Here is a 26,912-nt window from a genome sequence, read left to right as displayed (position 1 = left end):
CAATGTAATTATATGTACAATGTAAAGGCAGATGAAAGGTCACAGAACTGCATGTAATATCTCATTCACAAAAGTAAACTTTTTCTTGTAGAACATAACTAGTTTTATAAATTGTATTAACAGAATAACTGTGTTAATTTATAGTTGGTAAATATTGTAATTTATTTTTTCATTCATATATATGAAATTAAAGAAATAGAAAAGAGAATTAATAATTTATTACAAGTGTTAATTTTTAAAACCTATACTGTCAGAAAGAACCCATATTTTAAAACTCTTTCATCTTCCTTAATTCTGTTCTCCTTTTAAGTGTGCAAACGTCAATTTGCACAGATCAGTTGGCATTGTTATAAAAGAAGTCTTGTACAGTGTTACCATTTTAAAATACAAATTGGTAATCAAAACATTTTTAGCAGACTGCAAAAATCTCAAAATTCATTGAATGTAAACTATTCATGGAAACCAAGAGTCTTATCTAATTTGACTTAGTGTCTCACTGGAAATTATTAATATAGTTGTGATGATATTAGTTTCATTTATCAGATATATTACCAATATATGTAATAATACTGACTGTGAATGCTTCCTGCAACTCTACATTGTGGGCACTTACAAAGTGGGTGTCAACAGCAAACAGCTAATAAGTATTGGGTGTGCTAGGAGTTCTCTAAGTGAGGCCTGGTTTATGGTGTTTTCTTTCTAAAGAAAAAATGTTCAAAATGTTGACTTAAAAGAAAATTAAACTTATGCCAGCTTGAACATTTAATGGTTTATTTCTGGTCTTATGGAAACTGATTTAAAAAAAAATCATTTACCAATTGCTTTATTACCCATCATTACACGATATTTCTGGATGGTGTTATTTAATTGTTTTCTTTATTATAAGAGAAAATAAAAGGATATCATTTTGAAGTAATAAACATTTATTTGACAGTATTTTCAGGATGAGAATTAGCCACTATTTTTATCATCAAATTGACCATCCACTTGATTTGTTTAAATCTGGTTAGAAAAATTTGGGTTGAAGGTTCTGACACAAGAAACAAAATACTAGTATTAGTAAGGCTAATACAAAGTTGCCTTGTCTGCTTTTATATTTACGCTAAACCAGAATCTTTTAACTGTGTGATTGATGGACAACTGACATTCTGCACCCGGTTAAACAAAACATGGAACATTAATAAACTGTTTTTAAAACACTTATTGTACTGATAAAAGATTGTGGAACTCAAAATGATTCATAACATGGAAATGATGAAAAGTTCTTCACACTCAGATATGGAAATTTTATGAAATGTATTGAATATTTGATCATATTTGATCTTGTCATGAAATAATACTATCAAATGTCTGAAATAGTATATTCAGAATGAGCTCATTCAGTTGCTATCTAAATAAGATCTAGACTCATGTTGACCTCTGTTAAAGGTGTCAAGTGCTACAGTACTATCTGTTTATGTCAACAGTGTTGAGCCGATTTAAAGTTTGCCAACATAGCAGATTTTTGACATTGCTATTTCAAGATGGTGTTGAGTTGTATGGAACATAATACATTCATTACACTGCTCTTATCTTCTTGGGTTCTCCATACTGATGTCACAAAGATATAGACTATTTAATTGGCCTTACTTCTGACACATTTAGAATTTTGTATATTTTGTTCATTGATTGTTGAATACTTGTTTATGTACTTCATAAAAAATATTGTAATGAATGGTTGCATATTGTCATCAATGCAATATGCTAAGATATAATAGGCAGACTTTCTGATAAATTACTTCAAGCTGTATCAATTCTTATTCAGGAATGTAATAATTTTATACTATGGCACCTCTCATTCTGTGTGTTTTATTATGTTTTTCCAATGGCTAATTTTAAATAATTAGGAAACAAATGTAAGTTATGCTTTTCAGAATTTCTAAACATAAAATATTATATTGAACTTCCAGTTGTGCCTGGTTAACAATACAGAAATTACACTGACATTGTGCATTCATATTACTGTTTCCAATAATATAAAACTGAATTTTAATTTTTGCAAAGTGACCTGTCTTGTCTGTGTTTTAGTGGGCTAGTATTTTGTAACATACACTTGTATTTAATTTATTATACATTTACTTTGTATATTGGTTATTATTATTTGCAAACAAGTTCTTAAAATTATTTTTATTAAGATGCAGAACAGTAAATGAAGAAGTAAAGGAAATAATTATCTCTTCTTGTTACAACCTTTGTACTTAGTTGCTGCTTTTTGTAATATGTAAACCTTAAGAAATTTTGCTAATTGAGTATGTGAAATGAAATATTATTTTTAGGTTTTATATTTTTGAATAACCAAAAAACCATAAATTATTATAATGATACCATGTATTTTCATTATAATTTATCAAGATGAGTAACTGAACTGCATTTAGATCTAAAAAAATATGAAATTTCAAGCAGACTAAAGACATAACCTATCTCCTCAAAATTTTGTTTAAAAAAATAAGATATCGTCCTAATACATGAAAATGGCTGAGAAAGCTATTAGGGAGACATTCTGAGCTTTTACTTGGTTATTAGCATGTCATATACACAAGTATGTGTGTATATAGGGACTGTTTTCAAACATTGAAAGAGGTGATCTGGGCCACTGTGTTTGATTATGTGAGTGATATCTCAGCAGATAGAAAAGATAGTAGGTTTTGGTTTTATATCCTAACTTATTAATGTTGGTAATTTGAGTTCCTATTTAGTACAAAACTACAGGGTGTTCGGAAAGTCACTGTCCACTTATATATTTATTAACAGACATGTTTCAATATAGAATACAGAAAGTAAATATGAATGACAATTATAAACAATGTGAAAGTGACCCCCGTTGGCATCAATACAGGCCTGGATCCTTCTTATTTTGTTTCTAAACACCGCTCTCAGTTGCTGGCTTGAAATAGACTGGATAAAATATGATTACAAAACTGCATAGTGGCTTTCTGAACACCCTGTATTATAGACTTTGTATTTTGACATCACAAACATCTAATTTGAACTGGTGCTGCATTCAGCATACTACTTAGCACACAAAAATTGATGTTTACATATGCTTTTTTAATATTTACTTTTAAACAAAGAAATTGAATAATGTATAATACACTAAAATTTGAATTATCTACAATTTGATATTTAACTTATTGACATAAATTGATAAAATAGTAGTTCAATAAAATTTTGAATGCAAATTGCAAATGCAATGACATGGCCCTTAACCCATGACTTTTAGCAATAGGGTTATGTCCATGATTGTTTTATTTTTAAAGCAGAATGCATATTAATAACCAACTCAAATTATCGAGCATCTTTATTTATCAAACACATGGGTGGAGAGAATTTACTCAAAGTCAGCATTATGATGCTATTTTCTATTGTTACTGTTTGAAGTTTCCTTCAGAAGCATTCAATGCAATTTATCAGCATAGATAGAAATAAAACAATGAATGTCGAGACCAAGATGTTTTGTCAGTATCAACTAGTATTTTTATGTAAGTCAGCATCAAGATAAAGAATTTTTTGCTATAAGGAAATCAAGGAGTGGTAATTTATTTTGCAGTTGACAAAGTTGGAACATCAGTTTAAGAGGTATCTTCGTAATTTTATATTACAAACTTCTATCAAGAAGTAACAGAGTATCTAAGAGACTGAAAAATTCAAGAAATTTGAGAAGGGTTTTATAAAGTATAAACAATAGTTTTCCTTCCCTTTCTTCCTTTTTTTTAACTGAATCTTCAAATGTGTATCATTGTGTTGTCTGTCATTCTGTCTTATTTTATCTGATGATAGTCATCTAATTTCCTTTTATTTAAAGACAGCTTAGGTCAAAAGTTTTTCGTTTTTATTGTCTATCAGTAAATTAGTTTTGAAGTTCTTTTTCGGTAGCACTGTGTAGTCTGAAATACATATGTTCTAAAGTTTATATTACATGTTATAGCCATGTTACAAGCTAAAGTGGCATTAATTAGATAGGATTATATTAAAAAACATTTAAATTTCAGTGTGAAGTACATATGAGTGTGAAGGTCTTGAAAAATCTGGAATTTTGTGTGGAAAATCATGAAACAGAAATTTTGAAAGAATGTGGCAACTCTATATAAACCTCCCAGAAAAGATGACACTGATCATTTGATTCATTACAGCTGTTGAAACACCTGTAACCAAAGATGGTGAGGTCAGTATCAATGAGCATTTTCAAAGATTTTCCATTCTGAAAGACACAAATAATACTGGACTAAAACTGTTTTGAGAAAACTTGAGGAAATGATGCTGCCACAGAAAGACTGAATCAAAGGTATAACACTGGAGTTATTCCAAAAGACCTAAACAGTGTTCCTCAAAAAGGAATTAGTGATGTTAGCATGCTCTCTGATTCTTGTGTTGAGTGATGGAGCCATCTGTTTCACTGAGGCTGTGACATTCTTCAGTTTGATCTAAATATTGCTGTTATATGTTTACCAGTTAACTTTGATACCGTTGAGAGGTATATGATTGGAAAGTAGAACTTGCACTGTTTATTCATTCCACAGTTGACTGAGAAAGGTCTATGATGCTGTGACCTCCATTGTAGATGACATCATCATCAGAGGGGACATGCAAGAAAGTTGCATTCTGTGCAAAGTATGCTTTACACCTTCTTCAGGTTTATTGTGTTGTTTATTGTTAGTATTAAAATACATTTTATACACCAACATGAACTATAGAAAGGAAATATAACACTTATAAGAGTAAAGTAAAAATTACTTTAATTTTATTGACTTTCTAACTTAAGCTGTGAATAGGTTAAAAAATCCTTGATGGTATAAGTATCAACTTTGTTCGCTGATATCTTATTCATTTCCTCATGATTAATCATTATTGTCATTGAATTCAAAAGAATAGTTGTAAGATACAGATAGAAAAAGCTCTTTCTATAGGTTATAAGTATGTGCACCAAATAAAGATACATTATTTGAAAACTGCCTTAAAAGTCATGGATAGATGGGCAAGACTCCTGTTATGAGTTGGAAAAATATGTTGGTATCTCTGTGAATAGAAAGTCAAGGACTTTGAAGTCCTAAATCTGGCCATATTTTTATTTATAGCTTGTGTTTATGTTAGAAACTGTACAAACTATGATATTAAAGTTATACAAACTAAGTGGTTTTGCAGTTAAGCTATAAATAGGTTGCAAAGAACTTCTGTTTGTTGCTTGAACTGAGTATCTTGACTTCAGATAATGAAACTCATGCCTAATATCTGCATATGAGCACCAAAATAACAAATTTCTTTATTTATTTATATTGGTTATAAACGATCAATAGCAATGTTAGAGATAATTATTGACATTTTGTTAAAAACAAAATGATGTTGGAGGGCTGTGTCATGTATTTGACAATTTGTTTTTATACATCTTGGTAAAGTAAGAAGTTCAGTGCATTCTAATTTGTCAGTATTATTTCGTGATATTTATTCAAGTCAAATACTATTATTAACTGTGTATTGTGTGTGTGTGTGTGTGTGTGTGTGTAGAGAGAGAGATAATTTTTAGCAGTTATTTGTGAAAGACTTTTTCATCTATTTGTGTAGCAGAGAATGTACAAATGAGTACTTTAGTTAAAGTGCACAAGCTGGTCAAATTGTAAAACATTGTTCAAGAGAATAATAATTAAAAAGGGAACAAAGCATAATGAAAATGAAAGTAAACTTAAGCCAGGTAAAAAATATTGTTTGCTTGCACAGTATGAAGTAAGTACAGGAAATTGGAAACAGTGCATTTTAATCTTTATAAGTAATAATGTTGTATTTTATTAGCTACACTCTTGAATTGGTTGATTCTTAGCTGTTACCTTTGCAGGTAAATTAATTTGATCAGAAGTTAATATTTATTCAACAGTCAAAAAGTATATTTTTTGTTTGGTAAGTAATTAGCATATCCAAGTATCTGATTACATGTGATCTGTCTTTCCCATCTTGTTATTTGGTCCATGGATAAATGCAAAATAAATAAATAGGTATTAAGCTTTGATCAGTACAGTGCCTGCAGGCCAGTAGAATGGCTCGGTAGACCTGAAGCCAATCAAAGATGATACTGTGTTCTACACGTGGTTTGTTTTGTTAGAATAGTGCTACATAAATTTTACTATGAACTTTAGTCAGCATTTTACAGTTTCAGTTTTCTTTTTTGTGCTACCTAGATTAAGGTACTGAAAAGAGTGCAGTGTTTTACAGTAACTAAGAATCAAATAATTATCTTGCAGGGATAACAGCACACCTGGATAGGTGGCAGAAGTTTTGTCCTGTGTCATTTTAGTATAAAAGTGCAAATATTTACTGCAGCAGATAGGGATCTTTCATGTAAGGGTGACATTCTACAATTGTTTTCACCTTGAAAGTTCTTGCAGGGAATCCAGATTCAGTTGATTTCACTAATTTCTATCTTGTTTGATTCCAAAACTTTGCACTTATTGCAAAAATTATAAGCTAGGTAAGTTGATCACTACCAGATCCTTTTTTTATGTCTGATATTCCCTATTGAATAATGAAGCAGAAGAGATTCTCAATGAAATAAGTAGCAACTTGACTTCAGAATCTTCTTCTGGCTTTTCCAAGTTCACACAGGTGGTTAAAGTATCATTTGGAGATTCAGTTATCTTCTCCTCCCAGCTAAAAATATTTATCATTCCAACCACAATCAGAGTAAAAAAAGGAATTCTTTAAACAACCTTAGTTTGAGCATTTATTTCTGATTCTTTCACAAATTATAAGAAATATCAAAACCAAGGTCTAAATATTCTTCTGATTAGACTTTGGCTTAAGGAAGTTACAAATCACTATGCTGAACTGTAGAGTGGGGTAGCTACTTAGTAATTGCAAAAAATTTTCTGATTAAAAGCTTTCATTTGACAAATACCCATCAGCAGACAAACTTAAGAGTACCATCATACCACTACTTGCATGGACTGCAATTGTACTTGTGACATGTGACCACCATGTTCTTGCAACAGATTTATTGTCCCATGTTGACCAGTATGGGTTCCAGATGAATTTTAACTTTAGCACATTATTCTAATTAAGACACCACTAACAAACTTGTGTAACTAGAATTACTAGATGGACCATCATGTGAGCATGTATTTTTAATGAGAAACAATTAATACAAGAAAGGGAACTTCCAGGCAGCAGGAACTTTTTGCTAGGCCACAACTAAAGTAAGTTAATGTATTGTAGGAAGAAGAAAATAGTGTGGCCTTGTATATCCTGTTATTCAGCCAAGGTAGACCTACTGTAGCTATTGTATTCAAATTATATAGGTTTACTTCTGAAATAATATTTATTTATTGAACTTCACTTGTGCTGTCAAAGTTCTGAATGCCCTTGATAGAACTTACCCAGAAATCTCCACTTTCCATATGAATTATTGTGCATGCTTCAAGATAGATTACATGTTTTGATTTCCCAACATAATTATTTTTATTAACAGTCATGCTGTTACCATTGTTTGCTGTAAATTGTTGTCAAAATAACTTTTGCTTCCTGTTTCTTCAGCAGTACTGAAAAGTTTACAGTTTCTTTGAAGCCTTTGTATGCAAGAAATTCTTGTTGCAGCTGTTGGCATTTAATGATCAACATATTCATGCTTTTAATCTTGAATTGCCAGCCAAGAAGAATGGCTTTCTCTGAATGTACTTAGGTCAAGTCTTTATATATAACTTGTCCTCTTATTTTGTTATTCTGTGAGTTCAGTTTTTCAAATATTTTTGTTTTTGGGTGGTACTCCAACTCTACTAGACTACATTTTTAACTTTTCTGCCTTGTTACTTATATAATTTTAGCTTTTTTATGTATTATAATTTATCCAACATGAGCCCCTAATTTATTATGTTAAATGTTACAATTTTAAATAGTTTGAAAGTAAGTTAAATTGTAAATTAAATTTAGAACCTAATTAAATGCAAAGGTCTATCAGATTTATAATGTTTGCCAACAAGATTAATATACACATTGTTTTTTCTTTATACAAATATTTTTTAATATACCAACAAATGTTTTAGAAGCATACAGACTGTATTGAGTCTTCTATTCAATCCGAAACTTTTTTGATATCTTATTGAGGATTTACAATGACCAAATTCTTAGTTGATGTAAGTACAACTCACTTAGTGGAGAGCCATTTAGCTCTTTGCTGATCACATGTATTTTTCACTGCTGAACTAATAAAATGTCTTCATAAAAATAGTAACACATGATATTAATCTGCTGAAGTTAAATTGTGATGTTTGAATTCTGTAAATGCTCCTGGTCAGATATCTGTAGTTCCCTGATTAATAAGCATTAATCACATTTATAGCTTCCAAGGTTTACAGTATGCCAATTGTAGTAAATGAACAATATACACTGATCCCTGGTATATTATGGTGGTTAATTTTATAAGCTTAGCAGGAGAGTTTCTAGAAAATTTAGCCAAAACAATAATACTAGCAATCACTAGTATTTACATACACACATTATGTTGTAGATCCTTATACTCGAGATGCTTCTTCAACTTTAGTGATTAGGTGGGAATTTTGAAATACAAATTTAGCAATATATATTACATACATTTATAATTATATATGTCACTGAAGCAAGCATCAGTATTAAAATTAATGTATAATAATAAATCCATCACAACTTTTCATGGTTTCTTCCTTTTCAATGCTGGTATTGTAGCTATCTGTTTTTCAGAGGTAATTATACCTGACTTGAATTTCTAGAGTAGTAAGTCGTATGGAAGGTAAGAGAGTTGAGGATTCTGCACAAGTTAACATATGCCCTGAATTGTGTCAAGGATTCATTTTTTTCAGTTGTATGGTATTGACAGCTATAAGACCATGAAACAATGAAATGCTTTCAGTATTTTAGCAGTTAAGTACATATTTAAAATTAAGAATAGTGTTACAAAATCCAAAATTTCAACAACTCATTTTTATTTTTAAAATTTTATTAAATGAAAATTTTACTATGAATTTTGTTCAGTTAGAACAAGTTTTACTGTGTATTTTTTGTGCTTAGAGTTATTATTTATTAAATGCATGTTTTCATTATTTTATTTATAGAGATATTTTTAATCTAACAGGGTTTGTATTATGTCTTAGTAATTTTATTCCTTTCTGTTAGTTAAGGTTTTTTGTAAATATTGATTACCTTCAAAGATTTAATTTACATGTTTAAGGAGTCTTTCTTTTTTGTTATATCTCAACTGTTCAATCAGCTGTTTCTTTGTTTCTTATGCCTGTGAGCATTAAAGTGTACTTGAGAATGTGCCTAAAGCAAAGGAAAAAGCAGCTATAGTGTGGTAGTATCACATATCTCATTTTCTATATACTATAGAAAATGTGTCAAAAAATGTCTAAATTTTGCAATTTTTTATTCTAAAACTGTCAAATCAGAACTTTGTCATGTGTTAATTCAGTTTTATATTTATAACATCAGTCAATCAAGGATGTTACCTGCTCTTTCATGGGATTGTTGTAATGTATCCAACATCTGTCTCAATTTGGGATTATTTTAAGATTGACATGAAGCAAAGATATTTCTAGATTCTTGGGTTCCAGTTGTTGATTGGTTAACTGTAAAGGTAAAGCAGGTTGTGAGAGTAGTTGTGGTGCTTTTAGACAGAATTTTTTTAATTACATGCTGACATTCACTTTTCATCAAAATGCACATTTAGGACTAAAAATGTACCTTCATTCTAAATTAATCTACCTAAAGATGTTACATTAAATAAGGAAATGTTTGAACTGGTGAAGAAAGTGTCTGTGAAGGATCATATTCAAAATGTGATTAATATAGTAAAATGTTGATTTTCACTACTCAGACTTTGTGTGATACTCTACTGAATTGATTTAAACATGAGAAACACTGTTACCTTGACACTTTCTAACTGCAGAAAGTGAAAGATAATTGGTCAACACTGCATACAGGTGGAAATCTGTGCTTGCTTTGGATTGAAAGCCATTTTTGCTTGAAAAATCAAACTTGTGATTATCTGTTTAAGATTTTTAAAAAGTTTGTTATGAATTTGCATATAAAAACAGTTGAATACAGTCTTTTCCAATATTCAAATAAAATCTTTTGTAACTTCTGTTTCACTACTCTTGAACCCTTCTTCTGGTCATACCTTGTAATTGCAATCTCTTCTTTTTTTTAGTTTCGAGCTGCTAGTACAGCTACATCTGAATGGAAGAAACTTGAAGACATGAACCAGGTAATTAGTAGTAAACTGAAGAATCTAAAACCTCAGAGTAGTCAGTCAGATGGTGAAGATGATGATTACGATGATGATGATGATAGTGAAGATGAAGATGGAGAAGAAGGAAACAGAGTAATTGTAGTTACAGGTAATTTCTCTATTCTCTGGGGTCTTGCCCCCATAAAATTGACATTGCCTCTCATATGAAAAAAAAGCATTATGGGTTTTATCAGTAGTATAGTAATTTGGTCAGTGTAGGATAATATGATGGAAGACTTAGTCACCAAATAGTAACTTTAATTACGTTTTTGTAAGCCATGTTTTTTCACTATGTATATCACATTTTTCAAATGTGGTACTTTGTAAATCATTTCAACTGATGCTCTGATGCCTTTCAACTTCATGAGTATTGAATACGTAATAGTTTTACTCCACCTTCTGAATCATCTGTGATACATTAAAAAAAACAAAAAACAATTTACTGTTGAATGGTTCTTTAATATTGTGGCCCCTGTTGTGAAGATATCCTGTTGAATAATAATATGTACAATGATCTTTTCTCTCAGCTTATTTAATTATTCCTTTGCTTTTATCATGGATAAAGTTTATAGTTTTACATCTGCAGTATTATGTATAACATTTGTATTTTACTCTGCAGTGTTTTAAAATTTTACAAAATACCCAACAATCTCACTAAATTGCTGTCAGTAATATGTAACCTGTAAGCTGTATCTCTTGGGACAATTTATTTTATTTATCTTTTATGCACTTATTTTGTTAACTCTCTCTTCTTAATTTTCTTGAATTTTTGTTTTCTCAATAATATTCATGTTTTTCTGTTTCTAAATATTTATATGTTCCTCTTGGTAAAATTATTTAATTTTGGGTAACCTAAGATTTATAATATACAAAAGTTGTGACTTATATGTAGAAAAATAGGTTCCTTCATGCCAAATCTATCAAATTAAAATGTGAAAACAGTATTATAAAGAAGGAACTGAAACAGCTCATTTGAATTAATCTAGTGGTTTAATTCATCCTCTACAAAGTTGTTCTTGTGACTTGGTTTGAATTGTAACATCTATTTTGTAAGTGATAACACAGATCCAGTAATCAATCATCAGAAGGTCTCAGTATGTGTAATTTATATGTGTGTAGATCTGTTTTATGTATCATCAGATAATTTTATATAATTGTAAAATATGGAAATTTATTTTTGGTCACTTACCACTAATTAAGTAGTGATAGTCTCCACAACATTTATACATTTATAGTATAGCCATATCCCTGATAGCTATAATTTTTACAAGAATTAAAACCAGAATAAAAAATTTATGAAGTTTAATACTTACTGTGGCCTACAGATAAGTGTATAAATATGTCAAAGTTGGGTGTAAATTTATAAGTTTGTGATTTTAATTTTAATTCTTGTTTCATTACTTTTTTGTAGGAGGACCTCTATTTTATTGTGAAATTTATAATTTTTAATGTTTATTTACTTATTTTATACCTATATAAAGTATATAATTTACCTTTTAAAAACTGTGTGTATCCATCAGAGTGTAGTTATATCTTACAGATTACATAGTTGAGCAAAGTTTATACCTGGCTAATAAGTAGTGCAGTTTTTTTCTAATGATCTTTGTATTTGATTCTCTCATTTCTTGGGCTATTCTTTGAACACTTTTGGGGGTTAATTTTGTTGTCCTCTCACAACAGTCCTTTCTCCTTACCAGTGTGGGATTCTAGCTAATCTTGTGAGAGAAGAGAAGTATTGTACCAAAAGTTATAATTTTTCTATTTTGTAAATGTAATAGGTCCTTATTCCCCTTTCACACTTCCCATCCTTCCTCCCCACATTTCTCCAGTGCTGCCATCTTCTGCCAAACTTTGAAGTGATAGTTCAGTAGAGGGAGTTGCATGTGTCACTTGAGCATGTCATGCTCCTATTGGTGAGGAGGTAATGCATGATGATTTGTATGAGAGACATGTTGGAATTTTGCAATTCCAGTAGGGAAGGATGAAAAAGTTTGCTTATAGAGGACAGCACCGAACAAGAATAGCTAATCTCATGAGAAAAGGTAAGTACTTGTTGGAAATACATTTTCAGTATAGGAAAATCATAACTTTTGGCATGTGGATTATTTTGAAACCTTGTTAATAAGTACTACTGTAATTAATAATACTAACAAATTTATCAAAAGAAAATAGTGGGGGCTAGAAAAGAACAGGTTAAAAAATTAGGAAGTTGTCTTTTACTGGGTGGTAAATTACCACAAGATTAGGTATTTATTTAATTACACAGTCACAAACTTTTAAGCTATAGGGACAAGTACAAATGCACTATATGTTTAGTTTAAGTTTGCTTTGAAGTTATTTACTATTGTGTAAGTTTTATTTTAAGTGAAGTTTCATTTTGTCTCATTTTTGTCGCATATGGTGTTATTGAATGGTATTCAGTTATAGGTATAAGTACAATGTTACTATGTGTTAGTTATTGATCTAATGTTTAGTTTTAAATACACTAACTTGTAAGGTTGTATTATCATGAGGCTACTAGACAGAGTTGAACATTTAGGTGTAAAAGTCCTGATCCCAGAATTATTGCCAATCATTATTTGATTTCTTGTCATGTTGTTTCTTCAGCTCAATAGTTGAACTTTGTCTTAACATTCACACTTTGGTTTTACATTTAAGTATTTAGTTGATAAACTATGTATACATATTTTATATTGCATAAAAAAGTTTTAAAATAGCTGTAAGTTTATAGAAATCTTTTTTTTAGTATTAATAAAGTACATTGAGGCTTGATGCTTTTATTGTATTATATAATTTTGGACCTTTGAAACATGATTCAAAGGATTAAATGTCATTGTTTTTCTTTCTTGCTTTGTTAACAACAATCTTTATTTTATTTTTAGCTGCTGAAGGTGAACCTATTGTTAGTCGAGAAACTTTAAGTAGTAGTCCTGTCATATCCAAACAAGAGGTTTCTAAGCAAAGACTACTAAACAATAACAAGTTAGAACCTGCAGCAAAAGGTAAAAGTCAAGAGTCAAATATCACCATAACTGGCATAGAAACTGAAGAGAGTCAAGATTTCCAAAGGTCTAGTCCAGAAAATAGTGGAACAGATAAAAAAAAAGAAAGGTCGAAAAGACCAGAAAAGAAGAAAGATCTTTGTGCTAAGGAGAGTAAACTATCATGTGATGGGGATTGTAAAGAAAAGTTGGAGAAAGAAAGAATTGTTAAAAAACAACCTGAAGTAAATTTACACCAATCATGCATTTCTGTTGCCTCCAGGAGCCAGAAAAAAAACGAAATCAGAAAAACAGTATTCCTCCTGTTGTCTCAGGTGCTACAACAACTGCCACTATTGTATCTAGTAATTATAATAAAGAAATATTTTCTAATGTTGGAGGTTCCTTTATAGCATCTTCTGAATCGAAAGTGTGTATATGTAGCAACAAAAATCAACATAAAGAATCTAATAAAGATGTAATTGTAAATGGAATGAAGAGCACCCCTGATTTAGATGATTTTGGTGTTATATCTGGTAATGCAGAAAGAGATGAGGAGAAACAGAAAAACAAGGTATCCACTATGTAAGTTATGACTTTATCTTTCAGTTTTAGTGTTTGCATCACTTCACTGAAAACCTATTTTTTTGTTGGTGGTCTTTTTATGTATTCTCAATTACAGGGAGTCCAGGACAATTTTTAGCCTTTTAGCAACCAGTAGTAAGTATCTCTGGTCAAGTGCACTGCTTTTGCTCGATTTTATTTCAAAATGTGATAAAGATAGTTTAAAATTAATGAAATTAAAGTTTTTTACAGGAGTTTTATAGTATTATACAAAACATTTAGCACATACTTGTTTGTATGTTATTTTTCTTATTATTTTTGTTAAACAACGGGCGTTTTGCACTGGAGCCAAGTAATGGTGGTTTAATCTGATTAGTTATATTTTTAATGAATTTGTAGATTTTCTCTAGAAAAGCAAATGGTGGAACCTATTCAGATGTTTCACTGTCAGAAAGATCTCAGAGTCCTATAAAAACAATTTTTTTCTGTAAGAGGATTGCAAAATTTTGAATAAGTGTTCAAGACAGCTGTGATACAGTTTCATTGATGTGATAGTGATATTGTCCCTCATCACTTACCCAAGAATAGGGTTCAGTCAGAAGCTGATAATCTCAGTTATATCAACAGTAACCTTTAAAATATTTGGATAAGTGTTTGAGAGACTGTGATATGGTTTGATTGAAAAAATATTGCCTGTTGTTATTAATCCTGCTATAGAGTTCAGACAAAAGTCAATAATCAATATTTGTTATACCAATTTAATAAAAACAGTGATTGTAATTATGGATCTTATTGAATATTAGTTCTTGTATCCATGTTTCTAAAGCCTCCTGAGGTCCAGATACCTCTCACTAAGAGTTGTCTTATTTTACTTGAATGTTGGTTGGAGGAACTCTAAGTATAGATGTTACTGTCATCACATTCTTGTTGGTGGTTCAATCAACATTCTTTCTCTCGAACCCAGGATACCCTGCTTCTGTAGTTTCTGTTGAGCATTCCATGTGTGGAAAGTTGGCATCAAACACTAAATTTTTCTGGAAACCAATCTTTCAGAGTAGTAGATGAGAATACTTCAGAATCTTATCAGCAGTGATCTTAAGCATCATACTGCACTGAAACTGCAGCAGTTACCTCTGACAAGTACATTTATATAAACAGTAACTTTGGGCATGATAGAAATAATTTTATAATGGAAAGTACGCTTTCAGATAGCCAACTTGTTAAGTTCTTTTTTAATTGCTTGTATTATAATTTTTTATTAACTTTTAATTTTTTGTTTAATAAGATATTTATGACCCTGTAGTGTACAATATTCTCTGTCACAAGTAATGGTGGTTTAAGCTAATTAGTTACATTTTTTAATGAATTTGTAGATCTTCTCTAGAAAAGCTAATGGTGGAACCCCATTCAGGTGTGTCAGAAAGACCTCAGAGTCCTACAACAACAGTTTTTTCTATAAGAGGATTGTCTCCTCTTACTACATTAACTTCTCCCAAGAAAGGACATCGACGAGAAGAAGGCTGGAAAGAAGTGGTCCGTCGGTGTGTTTTGCATTTTATTTATACCATGTAATGCTGTATCCTTTTTTATAAATTTAATAAACCTGTTTTTAAAGTTGTTGTTTTATAGGATGTTCTGTTAGATATTAGACTGGTTTTAAATAAGGTGTAATACATAATTTTAAAATGTTTGTCTCATGATTCCTAGTTAGTTATCATATAACTTCAAATAAAAAAATACAAAATTTTAATTTTGTATTTGTGATAGTGATATGTGAAATTATTTCTCATATAGGTGAGACTTAAGAATATATTAAGGTTGAGTACATTATATTAACCATGTCACTATGCATTCATTATTTTTTTTACTGTTGCCTTGGACATGCAGAACAGCTTTCACTACTGACCTTTGAATTAATGGATTCACACCTGTTACGAGATACTATACATTGTTTACTGTTGCTGAGGTACTTCTTTTTGCAGGCTTTTTGGATGGTCATGATATCTTAAGTTGATTCATGTTCCTTTGTTTTCTGTGGCATTAAGCATAAGGAACATTCCCATCATGTCAATTTCAAATCTCCAATCTGAACACATCTATATGACCTGAGTGTATGAATGTTTTGTGTTGGAAAAGGCTGTTGCATATTTTTTTCCAAGAGCAAATAAATTTTTATTAAGATTGCTCTACCTATGAATTGCCAAACAATCTCAAAATATAGTTCTTGTACAGCAGCCTTGTACATCTTCTGATTGTTGTGGGACTTACTGATTTGTATATTCACCATTGTATCAATTTAATGTACTCAAAAATTTATATATATGATTTCATTTAACAAATATTCATAAGTAGTAGGTTACCTTAATTGAAAGTAATAGATTGCCTTTCTTAAAAATAGGAACATCAGTGATCTACTGTGGTTTATTAATTACATACATAAATAGATTTTTTCTTGTGGCTTGTAAATTTTACTATACAAGTTTGAATGGAAATTAAAAAATAACATACTCTTACTTTATTACTATCTTGATGTTTATTTAGATCCAAAAAATATCAGTACCATCCAGTGCTATTAGCAGAGTTATTGGCAAAGGAGGCTGCAATATTAATACCATCTGTGAAGTATCTGGTGCACATATTGAAGTGGAAAAACAAAAGGGCCAGGGAGACAGAACATTAATTATCAGGTAGTGTTTTCCTGTGGTATGGTATTTAATAAAACACACTTCATATATTACAATCTTGTAAAAAGGGTAAATGTTTTAAGTATAAATTCATTGTTAAGGTGTTTTCTGTCTGAGGAGGTGCAGGTTAAATTATTTTCTGACTAAATGAAAGTGAGACTTGGCAGGACTCAAACACATAGCCCTGCTCACCTTTTAGATATTTTAGCTATATAAGCTTCTACTTTTTGAATGCTGTAAGCTTTAGTTATCACTTCACACAATGTTAATGATAAAATTCTTGACATACCCCAGTGCAATTAAATCATGTTAGCCATCTATGCATAAAAACGAATAACTATTAGATGTCAGAATATTTGAAACACACACTTCATATATCAAACTTGGTAAAAATGGGTCATTTTAAAGTGTAGATTTCATTTTTTTTATATATATTTGTGACTTATGATGAAATAAAAACAACTGTAAACATAGTTCGGTATTGTACTGTTTTGTTCTAGTCACATAATCACTGGCCCACGAGTCATATTTCATACAACTGATTGTGAACAACACATCATGCAGCAGCCTAGTTTATTAAACAAAAGTGTGCAATAAAATGTTATAAGGCAATAGATCTAATATTTTTATCTAGTATTTATATTATTCCATCTTATACATAAAACTTAACTATGTCTTAAACAGATAACATTTTCAAATTCTAAGAAATAAAAATCGCAATGAGACTTACCTACTCTTTTGTGGACTGTACTGGAAACAGATGTCAAAATGGCAGAGTTTTGTATGATGAACATGATGTACAAAAGCAATTACTTAAATAAAACAAACTCACCTGCAAACCTATGATTTAATTTATTACCCGTAAGTAGCAGATGTGTGTTTCAGCATAACATTGACTCTGCTTAGTACATTGAAGTACATCAAAGTAGTAACACTCCTTGTTTCTTCTTGTGGTAGGTAGGATGGTGAGCTTGCTATAATTACATGAACTTGACTGAACAAACATTTAGAATGACAAATATTTCCTGCTTGACATTTATGCTTTATTACAACTACAGGCACCATGATTATTTCTTTTAAGTTCTTTGGCTGTTTACAAAATAGAAAATTGGGAGGGTAGTTTTGAATACATTTCATTGATAGGAAACTTACACTAAAACACTATTCAGTATTTAGAAATGGTAAATAGTTCATCAAGAAAATAGTATTTTAACACTTATTTCAATGTTCTGATGATGATTTCCCATTATGTGTTTTGCATTTTTGTCTTACATTTGGCAGTGCATAATTTGGAATGTTTCTAATTTGAAAAAGTAAGTTCCAACCCTCCTTTGCTCATGAAAAAAAAGAAAGAAAAGGAGTATTGATATTTCATGACACTTTGATTTTACATTCTAAAGTAACTTATTTTTTCATTAGCAACACTGAAATAATCTTACTATTGTAACTAACTTTTTTAATGTCATATTTTCAGCTAGTATCATGATGCTCTCATTAGCCTTCTCTTCAGCACTCAGTTTGCTTTTTTCTTCCCTTGATATGGACATTTACTATCAACCATAGAATTCAACTTGAAACATCAATCAGAGAAGCTTTTTTTTTTTCTTTTGCAATGGAGCATCTTGTTTCTCTTAAGTTTTTATCTTAAGAAGGCTTATGATGTCATATGGAAGTTTGGTATTTTATGAGACATCTGTTATAGTTTACAGGGCCATTGATGCATATTTATTCATAATTCTTAATGGCTAGTACCAAATCCTTCATGTAGAATCGTAGAATACTTCAAGGCAGTGTCTTTTAGTGTCACATTTGCTTCATCTTACCCCTAGAGATGTGTAAATAAAAAGCCCTATTTATACAATATTGTATATGAACTAAAAATATAGAATTGTAAACATAATAACCTTGACATGGGTTGTCCAGTAATGAAAATACATTAAATAATACAGCACGGCATTTTATTGTAACACTCACCTGTTGATGTTGAAAACGAAACTCTTTTGTTGATAAGAGAAATACTTGATGACATTGATTATAGATTTGAAGGCTGATAGGTTAGTTTAAGGTTGATGGATAATCAGAAAATTCAACCTCAAACTTCAGTAATGCTGTTTGGCTTTTCTTTACAAATCTTTCAAGGTTTCTCTGTAGGGTGCTAGAACATCATTAAAATGTCTTTTAAATTTAAAGTTTCTATTCATTATGGGATCCATGTTGACAGCCATTTCTGTGAGCTTATTTGCATTGTAAAGGAAATAGGATACAAACTTCACTCTGAAGATGGCCTTGGCAGTTTGTCTCTTCAGCAACTTCATCCCTGTAATTGTACACTTTATGTACATGGCACTGAACTTAGCCTGGTCACTTAGAAGGTAAGGATGGAGTGAGGCTTGGGAAGTTGGAGATGAATTTCAATTCTTGCAAGTATCCTTTAATGTGTGCACGTCACAAGGTTTTTTGTCTTAACATTCAAAATTGTTATATACCAATATACCAGTTAGTATAGTATAAAATCTTAGCTAATGATTCATATTTCAATAGCATACAAGTTTTAAGTTCTTAATTCTGTAAGGCAGTATTTTAAACAACAGAATTTTCCCTAATGTTACACACTTAACACTTTTTCCCTTGGTATCTTCTGTATTTTATTCAACAACCTCTAACAATGGTGAAATGAAACATAAATTATTCACTGGAAAATCCTCATTGTTCAGACATATACCATAATATTTATAACCTACAATTTTGTTTGGTTAGGTTACAGAGCTATCAAATAGAAAATCAGGCTCCTTCTGCCACACTCACCTGTCACATCCTTGTTTTCAGGATTTGCTAGTAGTTCTTGAGTACATTTAATTATATATTACTTATGATCTATAGAAAGTCATGGTTTGCATCTATCAAATATGTATCATATTACATTTGTGTTCTCTACAGTTGTTGATTTCACGTATAATACATGGCTTATTATCATAGGAACATTGAAGACTAACTTGAATGAATTTGTAATGGATTATGGTTAGGAACTCAAATTTTTGAAAGTTGGGAAAAATTGTCTGTTTTTTGCATGTTATTAGTCTATGTTCTTTAGTGCATCATATAATTATTAAATGTAATTATAAATAAATGTGTACTGTTATGGGTTTAAAGCTACTTAGGATAAACAAATGTATTTTCATCTTGCAATTTAAAATTATTCGAAAAAAAAAAAAATGGTAATTTAGATCTTTTATTGGTAGTTAAGAGGTCAGTTGGACTAACTGATCCTATATAGAGTAGAAAACATAACAGATAAAATAAAATTTTACTTAAAAAAAATAAAATTGAAATATATTCAGGAGGTTTTATGGACTACATAAAGAAAATTTGAGATTTTTGAAAACAAGAAAACTTTTTTTAATATTAACATGAATATTACTGTGCACATGGATTATTCAAAACAAATACTCAATATATTCATGGACAAATCTCTAGCTTATGAAACAAATACTTCATCAAAAGTATTATTTTTTGTGTGTGATAGACTTGGTTGAATCTACAGAAAATCTCTCCTTTAATGAGAAAGTTATAATCCAACCAATCATAACATGCTCTCTGCAATCCACCAGGACACTATAAAAGACTGACAACATCTTACACACGCTGAACTGAAGACAAAAGGCGGAAGACTTTAGAAACATTGCCCTCTACACTTGTGTCTCCACAACAGGCAGTTGCCGTCCATTCTACAAAGTTTCATCGACTTGTATGTTAACTTAAAGACTGCCAATTTTTCTGAAGATATACACACTATATTGAAAGTTAGAGGTGTTAAATCTATGAAGGCTTTAAACAAGAACAAAAAAGAGGTGTGGTTGGTCGACTCGACTAAACCTGTGTTGAGAGAGGTACAACCTAGAATGCTCACGTGCTTGTGTTTTGGGCAAACCATGTGTAATCAAATTTTCTCTTAGTCAGCAGATAATTGGTTGCTTTTATTTTTGCATGTTTAAGTAAATCCATGTTGGACAAACCTGTGTTGTAGGAAGGTTAACTCTATTTGCAAATAATGTACAGCAGTGTTTCACTGCAATGTGTTTATTGGATTATGGACAGTGTTGTAATGGAGGAAGGTGATTATATTGAGAATGCAAAGCATAGGAAATTATGTAACTGATTAAAAGATACTAATAAATATCATTCAGTCAAAAATGTTAGTTCTTTTTTACATAATTTTGTTGCTTATTTTAATATGTAGTATTACATAGTTAAGTTATTTGACATAATTTTACTGAAAAACTCCATTAGTTTTGTGTAATATATGAAACATATTGGTGAGTTTATTTGTTATATTGTTTTAGAGGTTCCCAGGAAGCCACCAGACAGGCAAATCAGCTGATTGCATCCTTGATTAAAGAAGCTAATTGTGAACTTCCTGAAATCATAGCAAATGCTGGCTTATCCAATTCTGCGAGCACTTCTGCTGTATCTGTTAGGAGTGAAGGAATGAAGGTGAGTTTGAAGTTATTTTACTGTTGACTTTCAGGTCTTAGAAGCCTTGCAATGTTGTTTTTTTATTACTTCTTCTAAAACTCCTAGTTAAACTGCACAAAACAAAGGATAATTGGAATTTGCAATATAGTTATGATGACACAGTAACACTAATGTTATGAAAAATAATAAGTCATCTCCCTTTAGTTCTTTGATATCCAAGTTGGGCATTTGGTTATCAATTCTGTCATCTAAAATACAAGATTAATCACTTAGTCTACATGAGTTATGTCCAGCAGCTCACTTTAGTTGTCACTTTGAGGTGACTACAAGTTATCCACTGCCATCTTTGTTAGATGACCAATAAAGTGCAGTTTTGGTACAGAAAGGCTCAAAATAGCTTGCTTAAGTTGATATCAAAAGTGTATTCAGTGGACATATGTTGTATTATTGTTTTCTGCAGCTGAGTTGTACTTCAGTCTATAGCCAGGTAATGGACAGATTCTCCTTTGGAGAGAACCTAAAATAAACACTAGGAGGATGTAATGATCTCTGCATTCTGTAGACCATTACAGAATAATTTCTTTTCTGTTTGTGAAAACATTTTATTTTGCCCATAAGCATGCAATAAACCAGCTCAAGCTGAAATTATCAAAAAATGTTTATTTCAGTTGATATAGGTGCAGTGAAGAACCAGTTAAGTGACAACATGTTGTATAGATTAAAGCTGTCTTGTTAAAAAAATTATTTTCATACTGATCCCACAGAGAGAGGACAGAAGTTCTGGAAAACATTTTATATTTCATGATGCTTTGTAGACATGATTTTATCAGCTTCATCCTTGAATTGATGTCAAGTTACTTGAAGCTTCTGAATTTTTCTCATTATATTAATTTAGTATTGTTGCATCATAATATTTAGTAGTGGTATAGTAATATATGGAGGTTCTAGATTGCTGTTGGGTACACTCAGATATATATATCAAGAGAGGGTTAAATAGATAAATCTAGAATATGTGAATGCGAGTTCAGCCATTAAGAGCTGTTAGTTTAGTGGCACTTTTTTAAAAAAAGTGAAATTATTGCAGATTGTATTGTAACATAGGATAGATGTAATAGTACCATGGATTTTTCTTAGTAGTTCTTTGGTGTAGAATAATTTAGTATTTTGGTTATGGGAGATTCGTATATTTACAACTTCTACATTTCACTGAGGTATGCTATGTATCTGAGTGCTCAGATTCTCTGGATCATTCTACTACTAGTTATTTTATTCTTTCCAAGAAATAACCACTTTTTAATTCTGATCCTTTATTATATTTCATGACACAGATCATGCAATCAGTTGTTATCTGTATACACACAAGCTTGCAGATAACTTCATGTGATCCTGTTGGCTACTATGAATCTGATACTTTAAGTTTAATTGGACTAGGTTAGCAATGCTACACCCACAATAATACAACCTTTATTGAACTATGTTATTGTATATTGACACCAAATATGTGTACTTGCAAAACTAAGTATGTTTAAAAGTTTCAGTAACAAAATTGGTTATTAATTATCAGCATATTTTAAACTGACATAAGTAAATTTGAGTTTGATATAAGTTGAACTTGATGAACTATTTTCTGCTTGACATGAAGCTAAAAGATGCCATATTGATTGGAGGTCATCTTAGTTCAGTAGCATGCTGTGAACATGTTTCAGTTTTAGCCAACAAAACTGTTCTGTTGATAGAAAAGCAGTAAAATTCAGTCAGTACAAATTAACTTTTATTGTCCAATTCTTTAAACATAGAATCAGGATATGGCATAAGTCTGCTAACAGCTCCAGTGGACTGTTTGGTGGAGGCTGTTTCCAGCTCTTGTGCAGTTTTCAAACATTGAGGAATGCTTTATACAGTTTGAGAGGAACTAATTTTTCAGTCTTGTTATTTTTTTCATCTTTCAAGAGACTGCATTGTCTAGTACAGTAATTATGAAGGTATTACCATTTTCTAGATTATATTGTTTTACAAAGTTTCTTATTGTTTATAAACCTAGAAATGTTAGGGTTGAAGGCCTGCACACCATGATATTTGCACAACTATTTGTTATGCTACTCATTAATTAAATTGTTCTGCTGGTGTGTCTAGTGATCATTGGCATGTCACTGCTTTGATGAAGACCATCATACTTGCTCTACAGTTTGCATAAGTTTGTTTTTGTGACCTCACATATTTTAGCTCAGTTTTCTGAGACTTTAGAAGTTGTACAACTTTGCTGAACTTAGGAGTGTTGTGATAATGTGTTTAGAATAAAAGTTTCACACAACTGGAAGAAAACTGAAAAGTTCTTTTGTGCCAGTAGTCATTTTGGTTTTTGCTCATTAATTTATCTATTGCTTTTAAAGACAGAAATAAAATAATGCAAAAACTATACTTCAGGTACAGCCTTACAAGCATATTCTACAAATAATTTAAGTCTGTGCATACAGTATTACTCAGAATGATTGAAGACATGTTTGATACATTGTTTTAGATTATTAGTTTTTTCACTCATGGCTGAAGCTTCATTACAAGCCTTTTCCAATAAGCAACTACAATGTTTTAGCCTATATTTTTAAGCTGTTCAGAAACAGTGCTGACAATGTGGCAACACTAAGTTTGTTTGGTTTTTAGAGCTCCTGAAAGGATTCATAAAGAAGTTGCTAGGAAGGTTTGTTTCATTTTTACTTTACCTTTGAATTTTTTGTTCCTGTTAAGAAATATGCAGACTTCCTGATTTTACAAGTCATCTGTTATTTTTGCTTTGATCTCATCTTAAATGTTTTTCTTGTATATTTGGCATAGAAATGTCAAATGATTATAAACTTACCTTGATCTGTGGTGTAATATTGATGTTATCTACTTTCTTTTTTTGTGTATACTTTGTTCTATTTTCTGTGTAATCATCAGAGATTCTGCAATGGTCTTTTTTGTGTCATCAACAGATATTCTGCAATGGTCTTTTCTCCTATATTAAACTTTTTGTATGATCATGTGCATCTAGTTAATGGTTGTGTTTAATAGTCAGATGAGAAGCCCATCGCACATGGTTAGTTGCTGATAAAAATCTACCTCTGTAAAGTATCTTTTCTATTTTCTGCATTAACACTGTGTAGGAAGCATCTGTTGTCATAACAGTAGAAAACTGTCAAAGGGCAAAGTGATAAAGAGCATTAATGGATTAAAATATTCTGTACATGAGTGTGGTAGGAAGACTGGCTGAAATGATTGAAATTGTTCCTGCTTATCTGTGTATTCAACTGCTTTAAATTATAACACAAATAGGTAGTGTTTTGTTTATCTTGTACAAATTGGAGGAGCTGATATGTATGTGTGTACTAAAAGCGTGACATTAAGAAGAAAAGTACGAGTTATTTGTAAACAATGACTTTTTGTTGTTTCTAGAATATATGGCAACTGAGAATGTATGCATGCATTTTTTTACACTTTTATTTAACTTTATTTGTACTGAAATTCTAGGTTTCTAGAAGTTGAATGAAAAATGAGAACACCTTAGTTGGCAGAGAGTCAGAACTTAGAAGTGATGTAAATATGACATCTAAGTAAGAGCTCTAATAATTAAACTTTTCTGCAGGATTAGAATATGTTGTTAAAATTTATAGTAATTTTGAAGTAGTAGTTTCTTATCATTATGGTTTTTCTTGAGAAAAAACTTCTTGGACAACAGTTGGCTTTGAATTTCTGAAGGGTAATGAAACAGTGCATGCTATCCTGCTGGATAAAAGATATTTTCAAGGAAGATGTAAGAGCTAGTGATATGAATGTTATGAAATGACTAGCCCAACGTCTTGGTGTTAGACAGTGTAAAATATGTTGGCAAAAGCTATAAAATAATGTTATAAAAATGAAACTGGTACACCTTTGGAATACCGTACAGCAAAAGCTGATAATCTTAAAAAAATGACAGCATCCTGGCCTGTTTGATGTTACCTTATTTTATACGGAAGGGAGAACTAGTTAAATATTGAATGCTCCTTAGTTCAGCACTGTTTTTAGTGTTCAAGCTTTTGTGATGTTTTTTTATAGGTCATTTGAATCAAAACACTAAAACTTCAATGAAATATATTACAAGTATGATAATTTCGTGTATTTGCTGCTTCCTGTCGTTTAAACATGGTCGTGTTGATTTTACTTACAAGTGTAGTGGATCAGTTTTTGTATGGGAAGCTTTAACTGTCATGTATACTAGAAAAAAACTGAAAATGATATATAAGTATGTACTGGACTAAAGCTCATCTCTTCACAAGACCTTGTTTAATAACCTTACAGTGAACCAGCTTTTCAAAAGCCCATCTGGATGAGAACCTACTTGGCATATATTGGTGTGAGAATCGATATTTTAGAGCCAACATACATGTTTGATGTTTTACAATTTACAATATTTTTGTTGATTTGGGGAATTAACTGTGTTACATACTAATCATGAAAGTGTGACTTTAGATTTTTTTCGTGTTTTTTTCTTTACATGGTTTCAACAAGGTCTACAAATTTCTATCAGTTCATGCTGCTATTATGAATAGAGGAATGAAGTTGTTGTCTTTCAAGCAGATTGGAAGTTGTTTTTGTTTTTTTACATATATCAGCTTTTCTACCTGTTGAAAAGAACTACTGCTTTTTGGTGTTTTTGGTAATTGGAAGATGTTTAGATTTCCTAATTTGTGGCAGGATAATTTGAAAGACAAAACAAACCACAGCATCCTTATTACTCCATTGGGTTTCTGTGAGGTCCCACTCTGGAAGGTGGTACATGAGCTGCTGTGTAAGAAATCATCCTGACTTAGTGATAGTGTAATCTAATTTGTCATTAAGCCTGATAGAAAATTAAAAGGTTTGTAGCAGATTTCACTATGGTCCATTTACTGTTAGAACTAGTTGATAACAAACAAGTCAGAATGTTCTTTTCTTTCACAACTTTGTTAACTGTGCTGATGTACTCCTTGCTGATCTGTTCTAAAGGGTGATTGAACATGTTCCATGCCTTTGGTGACTTTGTTTTGGTGAAATCTGTTAGTTGGAGTGTAGATATGGCAGATATCTTGCTCATGATGATGTAACCTCCATAGCATTCTTGACATTTAGGTCATGAATTTCTTAAAGGTGGCTTGTGCACCTGGCATGGACAGTGCCTCATTATAAGTGGATTTTCATATTTAGTTCAGTACTTCAACAAAGTCCAAAGTATGAGTCAGTTTTCCCTGCCATCCTTACCATAAATGCTCTAACTACTTAGATTTAATACAGCGTGCTTTTTATATCGTAACATTGATTAATTATTAAGGTGCTAATTTTAGAAATTACTTTTACAATTTTACATTTTGGGAAAGCAAGAGTAATTTTAAAAAATAATTTGATTTTTTTACTCCACTTTGATGTCTTGCTGGCTTTTTGCCAAACTTAGGTAAAAGTTTTCTTGTAACTTTTTCAACACTGTTGTATGTTTAGTAAAGGGTAATATTTACTCTGGTTTCATCATAATCATAAGAGCTCTAATCTCTTATTTTATTACTTGCATGAAGTTTTGAGAAGTGTACTTTAAACACTTTAACATTGTTAACTATTATGGCTTGCATCTTTGCATCTTGTGCATGCATTTGATTTAGTTAATCCTGGTGAATTCAGCATTTTAAGTTGTGAATTAGCAATGATAAGTAGTTATATTTGTAAATATATTGTGCAAATGACCAGATCTTTTTTCCATCCCCCATTTGTGTGGCTGAAAATATAAATAAGACTAATAACTGCAAATCAGAGTAATTAATTGTTGAGGAGGGAACCAAAAAAATTACATTTTTAACCAAACCCATGAAATTTAGTCTCTTAAAAATGTAAATTAACTCAAAGTATGTTCCAAAATTATCTTATTTTGTAGGATATTTTGATAATGAG

At 30.8% G+C, this 26,912-nt stretch overlaps 2 protein-coding genes across 2 annotated transcripts in view; both read left to right on the top strand.

The window, feature by feature from the left end:
- The window catches only part of LOC143229380 (ankyrin repeat domain-containing protein 17-like), a 126,934-nt gene extending 111,569 nt beyond the window's left edge, over positions 1 to 15,365 (top strand). The window contains 3 exon segments of the mRNA XM_076461621.1: positions 10,199 to 10,388; positions 13,162 to 13,845; positions 15,198 to 15,365. Coding sequence (XP_076317736.1) covers positions 10,199 to 10,388; positions 13,162 to 13,673 — 702 coding nt within the window. The 3' untranslated portion in view covers positions 13,674 to 13,845; positions 15,198 to 15,365.
- LOC143228356 (uncharacterized) overlaps positions 13,754 to 26,912 on the top strand; it is a 31,091-nt gene continuing 17,932 nt past the window's right edge. Inside the window, exons 1-4 of the mRNA XM_076459625.1 lie at positions 13,754 to 13,845; positions 15,198 to 15,357; positions 16,366 to 16,511; positions 20,849 to 20,999. Of these exons, the coding sequence (XP_076315740.1) occupies positions 13,754 to 13,845; positions 15,198 to 15,357; positions 16,366 to 16,511; positions 20,849 to 20,999 (549 nt within the window). The remainder of the gene's footprint in view (positions 13,846 to 15,197; positions 15,358 to 16,365; positions 16,512 to 20,848; positions 21,000 to 26,912) is intronic.

This window comes from Tachypleus tridentatus, chromosome 10, assembly GCF_004210375.1.
Source record: "Tachypleus tridentatus isolate NWPU-2018 chromosome 10, ASM421037v1, whole genome shotgun sequence".
NCBI classification, from domain to species: Eukaryota; Metazoa; Arthropoda; class Merostomata; order Xiphosura; family Limulidae; genus Tachypleus; species Tachypleus tridentatus.
This window is presented reverse-complemented; position numbering and strand designations above follow the sequence as displayed.